Source organism: Monopterus albus, unplaced genomic scaffold (genome assembly GCF_001952655.1).
Source record: "Monopterus albus unplaced genomic scaffold, M_albus_1.0 scaffold125.1, whole genome shotgun sequence".
NCBI lineage: Eukaryota > Metazoa > Chordata > Actinopteri > Synbranchiformes > Synbranchidae > Monopterus > Monopterus albus.
In genome coordinates, this window is record NW_018128005.1 from 37,289 (window position 1) to 56,510 (window position 19,222).

At 40.4% G+C, this 19,222-nt stretch overlaps 1 protein-coding gene across 4 annotated transcripts in view; it reads left to right on the plus strand.

The window, feature by feature from the left end:
• The first annotated feature begins 3,714 nt into the window (after positions 1–3,714).
• Positions 3,715–19,222, plus strand: part of LOC109967089 (rho GTPase-activating protein 12) — a 44,112-nt gene continuing 28,604 nt past the window's right edge. The window contains exons 1-2 of one of the 4 annotated variants that reach the window (XM_020612443.1): positions 3,715–4,063; positions 10,279–11,049. In XM_020612443.1, coding sequence (XP_020468099.1) covers positions 10,357–11,049 — 693 coding nt within the window. In that variant the 5' untranslated portion in view covers positions 3,715–4,063; positions 10,279–10,356. Of the gene's footprint in view, positions 4,074–5,260; positions 5,390–10,278; positions 11,050–19,222 lie in introns of those variants that run through there. The other 3 variants (XM_020612440.1, XM_020612442.1, XM_020612441.1) reach the window with 3 other exon arrangements.

The window sequence follows — 19,222 nt, forward strand, 5'->3', positions numbered from 1 at the left end:
CCTCGCTTCTTTATGTTTGAAGTTGTCTCCCCTCCCACAACCTTTTTTTGTCATTTCTTTATAGATTTAATACCTGTAAATGTATGTTCCCTTTTGGTTGTAAATTTGCAGAAACCAATGTGTTTTGCTGGATTTTATGTACTGTATCTCTTTCATTGTTTGTGTAGATGCATATTTGTAGGGGAATGGCAGGCAGAGGTGTCATTCAGTGGGTCAGACCTTTGCCTCTGATCAGCCAGTCAGGAGAGCAGGGTCTTTATTCGCACAACAATCTTCTGTCAGCATCTGGAGAAGGGTTTATTTAACTAAATGTAGTCAGGGGTGTAGGATTTATTTTGTTTTGTTGTATTTGATCTAATGTTGTTTGCCCACTTTTTCACCCTGCAAAGCCCCAGTGCATTGGCAAAGACCTTGTTCTAGCCCCAGCATGAGAACACTAGGATCCTGTGCAAGTGGAGTATACTGTAAACTACACTGTATAAAGGTTGACTGGGGGGAGTGATCAGGTGTGTAAGCAGTGGTAATCATGTGATTTGAAGTCCCAAGTCCAGAGTCCTGTCCTCTTCTCTGTTTGCTTCACTTTCACTCACTTTGTGTGTTTTCTCATGAAGGCTTCTTTCCTTGTCCTTTCTGAAAAGCTCAAACATGAGACGAGAGGTTTTCATCCAATAATCAAAGATAAATGGGTACCTGCTATCATACTGGGCAGTGAACTCCCTGTAAATGACATGAAGGTTGAAACCCAACTGTCTGGTACAGTAGTGAATATTTAAATTAGAATGTGAGGAAAAAGTTTTTAGTATCGGGTTTTAGCTTTTTAGACAGACAGATTAAAGAAACCTCTGTAGAGGGGGAAAAAACATTTTTGGCTGAGACTAGTGGAAAAATTAGCTTGAGAAGGTTGATTGCACTTTGGCTTTTTCTAAAACCTGTTGTCTAGAAAGCTTGGATTTAATAGCACTTCACGATATCTGCACTCAGAAGAACACTCCATACATGGCTGTTTTTGACTGGAGGAAACGTTTCCAAAGCCCTATGAATCAAACTGTTTGTTGATTTAATTAGTAATCACTACTTTCTGCAAGCTGCCAGAAGGAGAAGCTCTCACGTATCTATGACAGGATGGTGTTGGGTGTCTGTCGAGATGAGTTTAATCTTCTAGGTTATTGAAGACTGCAGCATGGACCTTAATATGTTTATCCTTTGACCTTCCACTGGAACTGGACATGAAATGGGGAAAAAATTGTAAATAAAACTAGCAAAGATTATTTGTGGTGGTTAATTGAATTTTTCATTATTCATAATTTAAAAAACAATATTTTTTTAATTTACTACTGTGTAATAGTTAGTTTTTAAAGGATGGTTTGGGGCTCCATCAGTGGACAAGGTACTGGATCATTCCTGGAGAACTGGGGCACAAATAGCAGGGCTCTAATATGGACAGAGAAGGAAAGTTAATGCGATCACAGTTTTGATTGACTGCATGATGTAAATGTATGTGTGATTAAATAATTATGTGAAAACACTTAACATCTCTCAGTCCTTTTTGCATTCGGTTAAAACCTCTTAATTGTTTTGATAAGGAGAGCCAAGTAAGTTACAAGCCATGGTGCAGTGTAGTTTTTATACTGTTCCTCTAGTGGAAACGTTCTATTTCTCATTAATATTGGCAATACTTTTGGTCTGGGACTTTTTCATAGTGTTGATTAGACCCTTAAGTTCCAATTAAATCGACCACTCTGAGAGTCCACTACTTATAAAGGCTTCATAAGGTGCAATTATGCTTGCTGATCAGTTATAATTTTATATATATAGAGAGCACATTTAAAACAGCAAAACTTTGGCCAAAGGGCTGAACAAAGATAAAATGGCATCTAAAAATAAAATGTAAATATCATTAAAAATATAAAAGCTCAGCAAAACACAATATATTGCAATAAAAACTACAAATGCTGATGATCAGGGAAAGCCTGACAATAAAAATAAGTTAGATTTAAAAACAAGAAGGGAGGGAGCGTGCGTGAATATTAAAATACCCAATGATAAATGCCCCGCCATATTTGCCTAAAATTTCAGTCAAAAAGTCAGAGAACTTATCCACAAAATCTTTTTTGTATTATTGCAACACACAATGTTGGGGTTAAATGTTGGTTTCGCCCTTGGGCAAACATTTTATCATGTCAGGCAGATGGACATCTGTGGGATCATGAAAATTAAAAATATCAGGGAAGGTCCAGGATGACAGTAAAAATAAATTGTCTGACAGTAACATTTTATGTAAATGCTTTGTTGTTTGATGCGGCGTTAGAAACAAAGCCTGGATTTGATAATAGCTGATAGAAAAACCACGTTATCACTGGCAAAACGCTCCAAATGGTATGTTCTCATAACTCTCCATGCAGTCATTAAAAATCACATAGTTGGTGTTCCAAAAAAAAAAGGGGGGGGGGGGGAGTAATAAACTCAGTCAAGAAAGCAAAAAGACCAACAATCCTCTTTTTTAATAAATCAGCATCAAATCACATGTTCAAACCTGCAGTCAGCTAAGGAGTTAAAAGAAAAATTAAAATTCAGTCCCATCTTAGGCTATCTGTTTACTGCTCCAGTCATTTACAGGTTGTAAACATTCATCTCCATCACAGCTGTTCCTCTTTCTAGCCAAACCCTGAGATAAGACAGATGTCTGTCAGTTGTGTTGGTTTGGAGTCTGATGGAACATTACATTGTTCAGTGTGACACTATAACCAGGTTGGTCAACTGCACATGTGACACAACTTCTTTACTTTGGGAAACACCCTGTGTCCCTTTACATGCAACTTCATACTGATTATAGAGCCATAAGTGTATGAATGAGTCAACTCTACAGCGACATTTCTTTTCAGTGTGAACAAGATTTAAAATATTGTGTCATTTAATTCTGAACTGCACCTTGGTTACTGGTAACTGTTTTGTGAACCATGTTCCAAGGTGATACCTGTGTGAAAATAACCAGAAATTACTGAACGCTGTGGTGATTGTATTGCCAAAATTTACACTCTCAGAACACTTATCAGAATTATCTCACACTAGTGGAGAAAACCTGTAAAACAAATATCAGATCAGGACTGGTATCATAGTGTACCATGTGTAAGTACATCACCAATAATCATAACCTAATTATAGAATGCTGTATATATTGATCTGAAATAGGCCGGTCTGTAAAATGACTAATTTCACTTTTGGTACTTTTACTATATTTTGATGCTAAGATGTTTGTAAGAGCTTTTACAAGTAGGCTACAAAAATTAACAATGATTAAAATTACTCTGCGCCATCCAGTTGTTCTGAAACAGCAGCAACTTAGTGTTCAGTGTTTTTATCTGGCCTGTACAAATTTCCCGCTTCGGATTTTAAATTTCCACAGCTTTTGTGAAGTTTTTATCTTGCCGTATAGTTGTAGTTTCGTCACTTTGTCGCCAGGTGGCGCTGATTTCCTGTTCGTTCCGAACACCTGAGGGCTTGACCATGGAGTACAAAACAGCCAAGAGATCTCACTCTGACCGTGTTTTCACTCATCGCAAACACTGAACTTACTGTTTTAATGGTCTAAGGGAAATGCTAACTAAACATAACAGATGGGTAATTTTGATTGATAATCAAAGTTATAGTTGCTTCTACATTCATAAACAACAGTTACATTAACGGTAAAATAAAACAGTATGTTTTCTAGTCGCTATGGTAACGTCAAAATTTACTCGAGGTTGTCTAGCGACCGGAAAGCGGGTTCGAGTTTCTTTTGTGTGTGAGTGAGGTGGGGGTAGAGTGATGTATCGTAACAATAGACGATCTTTGTCTTAAGGTGGTTGAAGTTGTGAGTTCATGGGATCGAGCGCTGCTGTGGATTAGCACACCGGCGAGGGAAGGACAGGACAAACGGGAACGCCGCTAATCTGACAAGCCTGATAAGTACACAGCTAGTTTCACACGGTGGTCCGTCGACTGGAACATTTACAGGAATTTAACCTCACCTAGCACTGGAGCGTGTTTTGTTTTCTCCAAGGACAGCCTCACTCCAACAGAGAAGGTATGCGAAGGTGCGGATGTTTGACTGCAGCAACGTTTGGGACACAGGAATGTTTTAGCCAAAAGGCTAATTAGCTAGCTAACGTTAGTGACAGTTTAGCTCGTGTAAATCAAGACAAACACCCTACCAAGAATTGTTAGTTAATGTTAGGGTGGCAAAACCTGAATATAAGTTAAAGATAAAACTTTTACAGTACACAGAAGTACTCAAATAACTGCTTAATAAAGTTCAGAGGAAGACGTTACAGGTACCAGGCAGGACCTGTAAACTTAATCCCTTTATACTAGCTGTGGTGTGCTACTGGCTCACTGACGCATAGAATATAAATACAAACAGATGTGTAAAGATTAATTTTACTCCCATTGGGACTTTCTTTTGTACCATAAACCTGCTAAGATGCTAACTAACTCAGAAATATTACAGTGAACGTTTTGGTCATGGGTTAATTTCATTAGCATTCAGCAGCAAACTTAAACTGTCAGGGTGCTACAGTCCTCACACAAAGTAGGTGATATTGTCGTGTTACTCTTTGCTAAATGATATGTGAACCACGACGACATAAAGACATAACGTGTCTTTTATATCAAGGCATTTGAAGGACTTAAAAATACTAGATAGCCTACCTACAGATACCGTTTACAGTTTAATGAAGCCCTTATTTGCCTAATAAGATAAACAATGATGGATAGATGGATCGATGGATGGATGATTGCCCACTAAGCTGATCGGTAAAATTCGACAACTGTTTTGATTATCAGTTCATAATTTATCATGTGTCAAGATAAACCAAATGTTTGCTTATGAAGTGAGAGAACCTGTTTCTGTTTTTGTTGTAACTGGAATATTCAGTATTAATATTTTGGAATTCTAGTTTGAAACCCATAAACCACATGAGAGAGTTTCTCCTGGTTGGTGTAATGCAGCCTCTTGCTAGTGAGCTTGTTTATTTATCAGTGTGACAAAGATTTACGGTATGGTAAAGGATGATGTCGTGTTGAATTGGAAGTGTGGACTCCATTATGTGATGCTCACTGCCTCATTCCTACAGCAGGTGACCTACCTGTCTCTAAATGTTTCCTTTTTTGTGCTTTTTTTATGTTGTGTGCTCTCATTTCCCTCCTCCTGTTCAAGTGTAACAGATTGTGGTTATGGCACTTGCAGGGGCCCACGGGGAGTTGAGTTTCTAGAAAGGTCATGGTGAGAGGTGCCAAACGGGGACAGTCTGTGCTGGACCCAAGCTGTTCAGGTCAATATGGACGTAAAGCCACCATGCACTGTTTGACTGTCTCTGCTCGTTCCCAGCATTTCAGTTTTTCATGTTAAAGGGTTAGTACAATAAAAATCATATCTTCTCACTTATCCCTCGAGATACTGAGTCATGCTGATAGTTTTTATGTGCTGTGGCTTTGGTCTCCGCAATGTCTGCTGACGTACTAATAAATTAGAGGTCAACAGTTTTTTTTTGCTCTGAATTTGGCAAAATGTCATTTGCAAAGCTTAAACCTGAAATAACTGTTTTCCTTGACATATCATCACTATTTAAGTTGATGTAGTGAACGCCTTTGCAAACAGTTGCTTATACATCCAGCAGTTACAGAGCAACATTATCATTAATTTGGAGTCATGGTGATGTACATCCAAACATCCAATATTCATCCTGTTTTGGCTCTACCAACTTCTGCAGGAAATATCTGGCTGTTTAGCTGCTAAATGCTCCCACTATATTCACCAGCTAACTGTGTCTTTCTGCTGTTTTATGGTGAGGAGGTAGATTTTACTGGGATTATCAGAAAACAGCTGCCTGCAGCTGCGAAAGACTACACTGTTGGGGCTGTGTGTGTGAACCAAAGCAGTCAAGTCGCAGCTGGAGGGCTTAACAATGAGCAAAAAATTACTATAAATCTCAGGGGAGCTGCAGATCCAAATGTTGATTCTTTGTTCGTTCCTCACAACATCACATTGTCGTGATTTTGTTGGTATAAAAATGTTGATTATAGCCACTTTAATGCCAACGTGTCTTTGCAGGCATATTATGGTTGAACAAAATTTGCTGTCAGCAGTTTTCTAAGATATTATTGTAATTATAAAGAAAACAGTTGACTGATATTTGAATTAGCTTGAATAACTGAGAGGAAAGTTACTCAATGAAATTTGACATCTTGGCTGTAAAGACAGTAAAACTTGGATGATGGATAACTACTTCACTTCCTTTCCTCCTCTTTAAATAAGTTGGCTTCCTCTGATGAAAAGAACTTACTCAAATAATCACTGGTCACGAAATGGGAGGGTGTGTTTTCTACATGTGCTGACAGTCGCAACCTTTTCAGCACACGTCAATTCAAGCAGTCCCACACACATCTCTTCTCCCGTCGCTCCCAGCGTTTCAGCCAAGATCCTGTCATCTTGTCCTGTAGCTCCAAATTCTACACTCATCCACCCCACCCCTCTGTCAATCTTATTACCATTACATCACATTAAGGTGCTCCCTCTGGTGATGCTGACTGGACCCTGAGAATATTTGTCAACTAAATAGCCGTGCTGATTCTGGAGTTTAATCTAGACAGGGATCATTGAAAGAGGCGCTGCCACTGCTCAGCTTTTCAATATGAGGAATAAGAGCGCTCAAAAGAAAATTGAGTTATTTATAAACATTCCTAGCTTAAATCATTTGGGTAATGACATTTACAGAGCCTAGTTTTTCATTCAATTAATATTAATGCTAGGATGTTATTTGAATAGAGATGTTTTGTTCTGATGGAGGGACAAGACTATTAAAAACATGTGATGTTCATTGTCATTTAATGTGCAGATTTATTTTCCTCAATCATGTTCTCATTAATTTATAAAATATCAGAACGTTGCCCATCACATGCCTTCAAATGCCTTGTTTGGTCCATAACCCCAGAATATTCAGTTTACAGTCACACACAGCAAAGAAAAGCTGCAAAGTCTCAAGTTCAACACTGGAGCCACTTGATCAGTAATTAAAATAGGTGCTAAATCATTTTCTGTCAGTCTAACTTTTGGCTTTATCAAAAATTAGTTAAGACTTTTCACATCTTAATTTTGTTTTAGATGTAGTATATCCTGTCATAGGGGTTGTTGCAGTCTGAGCGACCGTTTTTAAATAGCAGTTGTCAGACTGGTTGGTGATTTACCTAAAAACTTTGGCAGGATATTAAAGCTGAGTAAACGAGTGAAAAGAAAACAAACCAGGGAAATGTTGTAAGGAAGCCAGGAAATGTCTAACTGCTGCAAAAGCTTAAGAGCTGCTTTGACTAATTGAACTGTTAAATCATTTGGCAAATTTTTACCATTGCTCTGCCTCACCTCATTGATGTTGTGCTTCGGTGAGTAAATGTGACTTCAGCTGCAGCAATTGGAATCAGAATCAGAATCAGAATCAGCTTTATTGGCCAGGTGTGTCGGACACACAAAGAGTTTGACTCTGGTACATTGGCTCTCAATGTGTATGTACATACCCCCAATGCAAGGGGCAAGTAAACAGTAAACCAGCGTAAGGCTAGTATAACAAAATAAGCAGTATTAACAGCAACAAACAGTACAAACAAAGCAAAATAAGCAGTATAAACAGGCAGTAAACAATGCAGACAGACAAAGGAATGCTCATTGAGATGAGATAATAGGAATAAAGGAATCAGTTCATGGACTGCCAGAAAAATATTTTGACGAATCACTTTTTGATAAGATGATAAATGGTTAAATGTCACGAGATGGATATTTTTCACTAGTTATTGACATTTTAAAGACCAGTCAATCAGTTATTTGCAAAAACAAGTGTTAGTTACAGCACTAAATATAGGTTCCTTGTCTGCTGCCCACTGGAGTCTGCATGTCTTCAGCACCAGGATTAGATAGAAATAGAAACGGTCTCTATCCTGTCCATTCCCTGCCGAGCTAGTTCATGTGGAAGGCTGCCAGTTTCTGTCATGATATACCATCACGCAGTGTGAAACGCCGTGTACTGCCAATAGAGGCAGTGCTTTGTTTCATTTAGCTAATGGATGGTCTGAGCAGCTTGGTCAGATGTCCCTCCATGTAAGTTAGCCTGGCCCGGCAAGGTAATCCGTGGTGATATGATCCCTGTGGTCACTGCATCAGGAGCGGTGCAGGAGGTGTAGGCCTAATCACACCTAATCACAGATTTTTATGGAGCTAATGCCCCACTGAAAGTAAACAGAGGCTGTAGGGATGCTGGCTATCAGCTGCCAAAGCCATGTTTGCTGCTGAACTGCCAATTTTATGGTGACAACACTAGTGTCACTTTATGTAATATGAATACTTCCATGTTATGATAATTCTTTGGACACACTGGTTAAGAACAGGCTAGCAAAAATAATTAAATGAAAATGTGTTCTGCAAATAGATCCATCAGGATTTTGTTTGTCTGACCACATAGACTTGGCAGTGGAAGTTGTTTATTGTGTAGCTGTTGTGATTCCCAGTCAGCAGCAGTGGGTTGAAAGAGAGATGTGACTCTGAACTCTGTCATAATGAAAGTCGGATTTCTAGTCTTGATTGTCCGTTAAAGTCATAATCTTGGTTTTTAAGGCAAAGGTCTCGCTGGATGTGACTCACTGATGACTTTGTAGGATTGCAGTTACGACTGTCACTGTATTTTCCTGCGCTAACTGCTGCTGCCATGTCCTGCTACCTCATCTGGATGAGATGTGGCTCAGACTACAACACAAGTAAAGATTATTTTCTTGTTTGATCTACTTTGAATCTATGTTTGAAGTACTTTTTCTCTGACCAACAGTTCATCACCAAACAATATTTAGTTTACAGTCCTTAAAGTCTAAGAGAACCTGGTAACAGTGGAGTGCTTGGTGGATTTCAGCTCTATTTACTGTCTTAGACTGATTAGATTAATGAAGAAATTACAAGTAAATGTCACAATGTTCTTCATTTTAATTTCTATTGTTTCTGGGTCACTCAAGGTCTTAAAGCTAATGTCTTTTCAGCCTAGTGAGACTCAAAACAAACTGACACCATCTGTTTTTTAAACAGATCATCTCTACTGGGGCTAATGAAAAAATATTGACTAATACTTACAACCACCAAATTAAGTTTGACTGCTTTTCTGAGCACTTACACATCTTTTTAACTCTTCAACTTGTTAGATCATGAAATCTTTCTGTTCCTACTACCACCTACTTACTGCCATCTGTGTCAGGCTAGCCCATACACAGGTAGCCTGAGGCAGCGTATGATAAGATCTCATGTCATGCTCCTGCCCACCGGCAAAATGTGTGCTACAGTTTTAATGAAACGCTTTCTTACATTTGGCCTCTGGTTTTGTCAGTGTTTTGCCCGTTGATTCTTATTGAAGTCAAGGTTGCCCTCAGTGTTAACTATATTTAAGACATGCGTTTTAAACCTAGCTTGTTTTTTGTTGTCGCTGTGAGTTGAATTATGAGTGTTTTGTTTTTGTTGTTTTAAATAAGAGACCCTTCAAAGTTCAGGTTGCTCAAGGTATTCTGCAGCCTCACCTCGTGAGACTACTTGTGTGACTTCAGTGGGAAACTGTGTTATGTGAATCAGCTAATCTCTCCATTCAGCAGCAACATGCCTCAGTTGCAGACAGAGGAGCAGAGAGGGGCAAAGGCAGAGTTAGCCAGGACAGAGATATGGAGACACAATAGTGCAAGAAGATCATGTGAGTCATATTAATGTGTCCCCTCCCTCTGTCTGGTCTTATGTGTCTTATGTGAGCAGACTGTGCATTCAGCCTCTGAAGAGGATTAAAGTGCTTCAGTTGTAATCTTACTCATTGGTCTGATTGGGGTGGATAGTATTAGACTTTAAAGACATGGTTGTTTTTGGCTTTGTTGAAGTGTGTTTTGCAGGTGTTGTACTTTATGCAGTTTCTTAAAATTATCTTTGGGCTGGACTTCACAGTTTTCCAATTGTTCCCTTATTGTCCTGCATTTTTGTTGGAGCTTTCAGTTATTGCACTTTTAGTTTTTGTAGGTGAGACTATTGTTGTTGTTGATTCCAGCTGAAAGCACTGCAGTTGCATGGTACATGTATTAGAGCACTAGGTCACCACGGTACCTGTGGCCCAATTATTGGTTGAATCACCATTATGGAATATAAAATGACAATAGAAAGTAGCATAATGGGAACTTTATTTACATGGATGTGGAGGTGTTATGGATATTTACTTTAAGCTTTGTTTGTTTTCTTTCCAGCTCTGCCCATGAAGCCATGCTGATAAACATTTTCCTGTTGCGGTGAACTGCCTGGTGGACAGGACAGTCAACAGTGTCATGGCAGAACTGCCTATTGCCCCAGGACAGGTCTACATTGAGGTGGAGTACGATTATGAGTACAAGTCCAAGGACCGCCTCATCACCATCCGGCAGGGGGAATGCTATATGCTGGTCAAGAAAACCAATGGCGACTGGTGGCAGGTGAAGAAGGAGGAGGGAAGTAAGGCTTTTTATGTACCTGCTCAGTATGTCCGAGAAGTCCGCAAAGCCCTCATGCCACCTCCTAAACCCATCCCACATCATCCTGCTGCCAGCAGCAATACACAGCCACAGAGTGGAGGTGCAGTCTGGGTAAGGCCACCCAATCTGGACCTGGGACTCCACAACCGCTCCCCTGAGAGCCTTCACAGACATGAGTCGAAATTTCCGCACTCCCCTACTGCACAAACTGCCTCTTCAGGGCACCTTAGTCCCCCCAGCCAGCATAAGGATAATAACAACCATCACGCCCCCAGCACCCCCACAGACCATGACCGAGCTCTGGCTGACATTCTTGTTCATGGCCACCAGCCTAGCCACAAGGGAGGGTCCAGCTCTCTGCCCCGTTCCCGACCTCGATCCCCAGAGGCGGTCAGGGGCCCTCTAGATGTGGACAGCACCCAACACTGTGACTCTGCAGGTGAGGAGAGACACACCAATGACTCGGAGTCTGGAGATGAACTGAGCAGCTCTTCCACCGAACATCTTCAGGTAAAGTCACCACAGGTTAAACTACTTTTTTTTGTTGCTGTCAGATGTGTGTGTTTTATTTATTTATTTAATTTTACACATTTAGATGCAACTTGGGGCTTATTTTATTTCTGAGACCCCCCACCCCCAAAAGCTTTTCACTGAAGTGATGTCTGCTTTCAAGCTGTGGGGTAATGTTAAATATGCTGATAGTGAACCTGTGCAAATAGTGGTGTTCTGCTTTGCCTGTTATAGAGACTATGTTAAAATTCAGACCTTTCCTTTAAGTTTGAACATCATACTCATCACACATCACACTTACTTCACTTTCAAATTAGAAAATAAAACATAGTTTACTGCAGCTGTATCATGAAATATACAAGAAACCCCTTTTTGCTCAAGAAAATGAAGGTACAGTAACAGTTCCCATGTACTCTGGGCTGAGGCATCCCAGACAAAGTTAGCAGAGACAGCAGCCCCATTCGTTACTTTGTCACTATATGTGTTTTCCATCACTAACACTTCAGTTTCAGACGTACTGATTTTGCAGTGATATCTCACACAGTGACGTGAGTGTGATTCAGTGTGATGTATTGTTTAAAGGTAATCTAAAAATGAACATATATTCTCTGAAAGCAGCTCAGTGCACATTGGTGTTCCTTCCTTCCTTGGCCATTCTGTGTAAGCATTTAAATGGCAGGAGAAAGGTCAAAATGGTCGAGCTTGTTTTGGTGGCGATATGTGTACAGTCCTGCTTTGTCTGCAAGCAAACCCTCATTGTGTGGGTCATTTGATCTTCCTGTGCAAATCTCACCATCTTCTGTCACAAGGCTATTCAGTCTTTTATCTTGCTTCCTAAGATAATAGGCTGCAGAAAATAGGCGTTTCTCATTGGCTGTTTAAAATTAGAAATTGGGACACTTCATGGTTAACACTTTATTCACCATTCTAAGTCGGTGTCGTGGAAGTGTTGTTGGTATTAGACTGCGAGCAATAACAAACAGTTCTAAGCCTTTATGCTGTGTTCATTTGATCAGAAACGGTTAAAGGCACAGTCCGCAATTCAAATATAAAACAAAGGGAAGCTTCAGTACCAAAATTAAAAAGTTTGAAACCAGTTGCATGTCTGGTTTTGTTTGAGTTTAGAAGTACATAACTAAGTCTAAGCTATTAGCTTTTGTTGATATTGTAAAAGTTCTGTCAACACATTTAAAACCCAGATAATGTTTTTTTTTTTTTAAGCAGCCTTAGTGTGGTAATGGATTCTTAGGTGTCCTGCTGTAGGAAAAAAGCTGTTCCTCACCCCCACCTTATCCACTGTTTCCCATTGTCAGGACATCTAAGAGATGGATATGTTAACAGTAGACTTTCATGTATTCACTGACTGGTATTTGGTCAGGTGGATGCTTAGCTTGGTACTAGTGGGAGTTTCCTACACAAGCCTGTTGATGTTGAAACTGTCCCAGTTTCACTTGGTTGCTTGTTTGTTTTTGCTTTGTACTGGCACAGTGTGGCTGGTGACAACACAACAGCTGTGAGTCAGGACTTCCTAAAATATGCACACACAGCCTCTCCCTCATCTCTATTGTTGTATTTTCTGTTCTCACGTCTGATCTGAGCCTCTTTCCTTTCTTTTTGTGTAATTTTTTTAAGGGAATAGGAAAAATATATGTACTTGTTATAAAACCAAAGCAACAGCAAAAACTACAGAAAGTAGTGTCTTTGTGCTTCCACCTCCAATCTGTTGTTCCTTATTTCCAGCTCATGCGGCTCCTTCTGATAAGCTACTTGTTCAGGCTGTGATGAGTGTGCAGAGCTGCATAACTCCTTGCAAGGCTCTTATCTGCTGCACTGAACCTAACCATACGGCCTACTTTGTCACTACTGGTGTAACTTGTCTACTTTCAACAGCCTCCACTGGTTCTTTATCACCCAGGCTTCAGGAGCTTTTTAGCAGGGTAGATTGTGTTGCTGTGATTGTGTCACCCATTTCTCCTTATCTCAGACAGTTTGGGATGTTGTATCTTGTTGTTTTGTGATCTTTAAAAATACTGCGATCTTTAAAAATGTCCCAAAATGGGCTTTCATCTCTTTGTCAATAGCAGTATCTCAGATGCTGCTGACTGAAATTCGATGGGGTCTCAGTTACTGAGGTAGAAGATGGGCTTTTGATTTATTTATCTGTAGGCTCTGCCACACCACTCCACCAGAGAGGGTGGGTAACAGCATTTTTAGTGGAGCTTAGATGTTGTATTTCACGATTTACAGAGCTGCGCTTTGAACATTCTTGTTAATGGTGGAACGTTATATAGCTATATGAGCAGTGGTGCCTGCAGCCTTAATCCTGTAACCATCATGCACACTTTTTATTTCTTTTCTTCAATTATCTGGCGTTCAATGCATGAGCAACGTGTAGTTTCAAATGTATGGCCAGATGAGTTATCTAATATATCACCACAGACCCCTAAAGTGGATCATATCAAGTCTACTCCTTAACATGAGCCCTGCAGAGCCTGGTGTGAGTAACAAACCCACAAACTGACTTCACCTGTTGTCAGTAATGCCTGAAAATTAATCAGGACATGTGCAGTGTGTTTGCTCCTGAGCTGCATTCATGTGTTGCTTTCTGGGCTAATTATCATGCATGCATTTAAGTGTCTGATCAGTGATTCTCAAGGACCAGCTGGAGCGCACCTCCTAGGCGTAACGCTGGCCCCCATTATGGAAAGTGGGAAGTCTTGATGAGAGAGAGAGGCTGCTGAACTGAATGAGCATACTGTGTGTGTGCTCTTAACTAACTCCAGGCTGTGCAGAGCTCGCGTTATAACAAGAAAATAAAGTAGCCTGTATCGTTGTAAGGAGAAAATACAGTATATTGTAATAACAAGACAAATCATATTTTAACATGAGCGTATATCATAAATACAAGAAATCTTGTTATAACAAGATATTAAGCAGGCATTTAGGTGAGTCAAACGTTGCCCAAATGATTATGAGTGGCCAGCATGTACATGTTCCCACCCCTACCGTGTACGCTGTGCCTCACTTTGGAAACTAAATTATGTACTTAGGAGTTAGCCCATCCTCCACCTTTTGATTGTAACACTGACTCAACCTTCCGGAGTCTCATCGTTTTTTTTATGACAGCTGTAATCAACTAAACACCTCTAATGACTCTCAGCAGGATGATTGATTAGAGGAAGCACTTCCTCATTCCTCTGATTACTTGCTGTGGCAGGAAGCTGAGTTGGAGTTGTCTTTATACTGTCACATCTTGTGGTGCAGTGAGTATGAACACACCTATGCACATTAGTGTACATCCATACCACGTAAAATAGGTAATTTATTAACACAGCCAGTGATTCATTCTCCACACACAGTTACAGGCACTGTAGTCAAGTGGTCTTGTCAGTAAAGGCGCCCATTTCTGTTCACTTATTCAGAGGCACACATTTGGTCTCACACACAGTCTGAGGGATCTGTTAATAGGAGCCAGGCCATCTGCACTACTGTTCATTCTCTTTCTCTGCCATAATAAAAAGGCTTATTATATCACATGTTGGCAGGGAGGATCTTAACTCACTGCAGGGTCATTTAGATGCTAAATCTTCCTCTCTTTCAGGGAGTCCCAAATGTTTTCATGCCAAGAACCCCCAGATGGAAATACAATAAACCGTGAGCTTCAATTTGTAAAGGATTTTAATCAAACATGAATAAATTACTGTGCATGTTTTTTTAAGCCTGAGTTTTCTAGTGATACAGTTTGCATGTTAGCCTCTCTTTTTCTGCTTGTGCTGTTAGCTCCTGAACAGCATCGCTGCGGACATGAATTCTCTTGGATGGCAGTGCATGTAGCATCAGAATGAACCAAGCAAGCCACACTTTTCCCCAAACTTACTGCTTTGTGACATCTGCTGATACTGTCAGTTGTAAGTTCAGTTGTTCTTTCTTTTACATCTTATCTTGCTCTGTCATGCTTCCTGCCACAGTGTTTATGAATTACCACTGGTGACCTATTGTTACACATCCACTCTCACATCTGGGTCAGCCATCCAAAATGGCTGTGACGTAGGAGTGTAGCTAATGGTTATTTGCAGTGTTTTCTTCATTAATGGATAAATTGTTTTAGCTCTGTTTGTCACCTTATTCCTGTCTTGAAATCCATCATCTCAAGGACCAGCTGGAGCGCACCTCCTAGGCGATTAATGAAGCCAAAATCTTTTGTGCACTTATTACACTGTTTCTGATATGTTTTGGAGCACTGGAGCCTGACAATGACTTCACAGATCCTTTCAGCAATATAACTGACAGCAAACAGCAGTTTTGGACAGTCTCAGTTGAGTACGGCAGACTGTGGCAGTTAGTTTGCGCGCTCATCCCCAATGTTATGGAGCAGCACTGAGGTCTGTTTTTGTGTGTGCCTCTCAAACTGGGACACACAAACACACACAGCCACTCTGGCAGCTGACCCACTCCTTTGCAGTGTGTTTGGCTGTTGTGTAACAGAGCAGGGGTGAAGCTGGGTTTGAACCCTCTCTCTGTGTCTCTTTCTTTATCACTCTATCCTTTCTTTTCTGCCTTTGTTTAAAGTTCCTCTTTCAGCTGGCTAATTTAACCTGTTTATGGTGCTGCACTGCAGATTTACTTCACTTTAACACTGCAGAAGAAGCTCTATGTGCATTTTATCTTTGTTTTGGAAAAACAATGATGACATGGAGGATAATCATGTGCAATCTGTTACTTTTTCTCAGATGGAAATAGTATTGTACACATTTTATACTGCAAGGCCATGTATCATAGCACATTGTCTGACAACTCAGACTAGAAATGTATTGTAGGTAAAATATGTAGATGCTAATTAGCTTATGGCTAATCCAGTGAATTGGATACTTTACTGCAACAATAGCTGTTCTGCTCTGCAAGCACTGCTTGTAAGGCCCAATGCAATAGTAGATTAAAGAGGGAATGCTGCTTTGCTGTATGGTGTGGCAAAATGTCTTGACAGTGGGCAGATGTAATCTCTCAGGTCATCTCATGCATCATACCAACCTCACAGTGTACTGATTGGTCTGATATTGATCAGTCTGGTGCATCCTTGACGCTATTACCGAATGACATCTGCCTAATCAACGAAGTGCTCTGAGGTGTTGTTTTCCAGTCATGTGACACCATCAAAATGAATTTGCTACCGGCGCAATTAGAATGCAATTCTGTGGGAAACTGCAGCTTCAGTTAGATGTTAGAAGTCCATGCATAGTGCAGGCACAGTTATAAGGTCTGAAGAGACTCATGAAATCATATAGTAGAGTCAGTTGAGTTTGTGGCAAAACCTCTTACAGTGCTAGCATATTGTTCTGTCTTTTACTGCATATGATAATTCATACTCGCAAAGTAGAAATGCAGTGCTATTCATTACAAGATGATTAGTTAAAACATTTCAAAATGCATTTTGTTTTGTGACTTTCAGTCAAATAAAACACTATTTTCCAGTCATATATTTCATCATTGAAGATTTCTTTAAAATAGTGTTAAAATATCATCTCATTCTTGTGAGCTAAGTATATCGTCACACCACTAGTGTCAAACATTGCAAGCAAGATGTGAATATTTTCAGCCTTCACACCAATACAGAAATAAACTTTTATTATTGTGATGCTGCACAAAAACAGAAAACTTTACTTGCAGAAAGTTTTTCTTTTTTCCCACATCGCGATGTGTTTTGATACCATTCAGACGTACAGGAGTCGTGGTCTTCACCATGACTGGCGGAAGTTTTCACTTCTTATGAGCAGGTAGGTTTAAATATAATGCAGAAGAGGGATAATAGCATGTAAACTGTTACTTATCACCTATATTTCTTCTTTGATGACTGAAAAGAAAACTGTGTGTGTGTGTGTGTGTGTGTGAAGAGGTACTTTTCTTATTCCCTCTGGGGGCTTCAGATGGGTTGTGGGTGTGTCCATGTCTTTCTTTGATTGAGTGTAGTTGTATGGAAATTTTAATATTAAGGAGGTTTTAGCTGGTCTTCATAACGGCTAAGCGCTGTTTGAAGGTAAGACTTGATTGTAGGGTTAAGGTTTAGGTTAGGGAAGAGCTGGGGTTAGGTTTTTAGCTCTGATGGTCATGGTTAGCGTGAGGGGCTAAGGAATGCTTTATGTCAGTGAGTGTACTCCCAGCTATACAACGACCATTGTGTGTGTCTATGCAGATGCATGTTGGTTATTGTCAGCTGTGTGTTGTGCAGAGTGATATTATGGCATTATGGGAGGGCAGGTCAAGCAGTGTGTGGGAGAGCGAGCATCACTTACCTCTGTGTTCTCTCCCTCCCTCTCCCTCTCTCTCGCTCTCACTCTCTTTCTCTCACTCTGTGTTTATGTAATAATTTGTGAGTGAATAGGAGTCAGTGTGTGCAGGGCCTCAGTGACATTAACTGCTATGTCACAGTGACATAGCAGTCACAGAAGGCGTTTGTGAACAGGCAGAGGCTACTGTGTTTCTCTGCATCTTCAGTGTCTCCGTCAGCATTGCCGGCTACCAGACTTGTTCCTCTGCAGCAGCAACTTAGCTACAAGGCAGTATGTACCCAGAGGAGAATGAGACGGTAAGACAGCCTCTTTATCTGTGCATGTGTGGTGGCAGCAGGGGCGCTCGGAGATGCTTCAGATGCCTGCACGTTGATCTGTTCGTATAGCTGCATGCACAGTTTTTTGCCAAGTCAGCAAACCCCTCAGTAGCTTGTATTATATAGTCTGAAAGTAATTGACTGCACAGCGACTGTTGTTGAATATCTTTAATAGATTGCAGCTCGTTGTGAAGCATCCAGCTGTTTGTAATACAGGAAGCACACAGATGAACATACTCTAGCTGACAATGTGGCACATTTCATTGCACTCTAACAGTTATCTTAAATATTATTGTGTATATTGCACTGATTTTATCCCAGTCATGCGAGCTGAGACTAAAGTTACCTACTACATGACTCTGTATTTTTTCCATTCTCTGCCTTTGTCCCTCTCTCCCCCTCACTCTCTCTCAACACACAGAGTAGCTGATCTTGCAGGTTTTGTTCACAAGCTCAGGGCAGCCGTGTGTTTTATCTGTTCATTCACTGTGAGCGTTCACGGTGATCCAAAACACTTACTGTTGAAAACCCAGCAGCGTTTTAACTGAATCAGTGAAAGCAGGAACCAGAAGGAACAGGAAGGTTCAGTTATATCCTGAGATTCTTGAACTGATGATGGCATGCGACAAGATACCATAGCTAAGAGGATGTGCTAAGCATTTGCCATGCTTCATTACATAAGCACTGGCTACATAACATTTGTTTGGACAGCTGGCTGATGAGAAGAGCTCAGGGCAGCATGGATGAGAGGAGGAGGGGTGGCAGACAGGATGCCGTTCTATGATATTTGGATTTTATATACACTAGCTTTTAATTTTTACAGATAGAATGACTGATATTTTGCAGTTTCATGTCATGATTTCATGACACACACAGTCCATAATAGATGAGGGCCCTTTTTAGATTTCCTTCTAAAGTAATGAGATCAAAACCCTCCAAAGCACCATGTATGAACAGCCAGTAAATAACAGACAAGCATTTGCACCATATAATCTCCTGGTCCAATATAAATAAAGATTTGATTGTAGCCCTGCCCATATGTACTCTTGCCTGTCTGACTGACGACTATAATTTCTCACATTCCAGTAGAATGGACTGTGTGCGCACTTTGCCCCCAGTGAATTTCAGAGTCGGAGATGATTAACTTGGCAACATGGGAACAAGGTCTTTTTGGTTCTGCATTTGGCTGAGTTCTGACCTGATTATTGTGACATGCCTCTTTCAAGAAAGCTCTGTTTTCTCAGGCTATATTATTTCTGGCATTGGTCCATGAAATTAATTTGTTCATTCTCATATAATAAATTTGAACACATGAATTTAATAGGTAATAAATATCGCTACAGACGTACATTCTTACCTTCTGACAGGCCACCTGGTTTATACCATTTCACTTGATTATTCAGTCTGACATTGTTTATTTAAGCTAATTTAAAGTTTAAGATGCGGGGGGGGTTGCTGTTTGAGATCATTTTTGGTTGGGGAGGGGGGAGCCAATCCCGGCCGGCAATCGGGCGAAGGCGGGGTACACCCTGGACAGGTCGCCAATCCATCGCAGACACAGGAGGATCATTA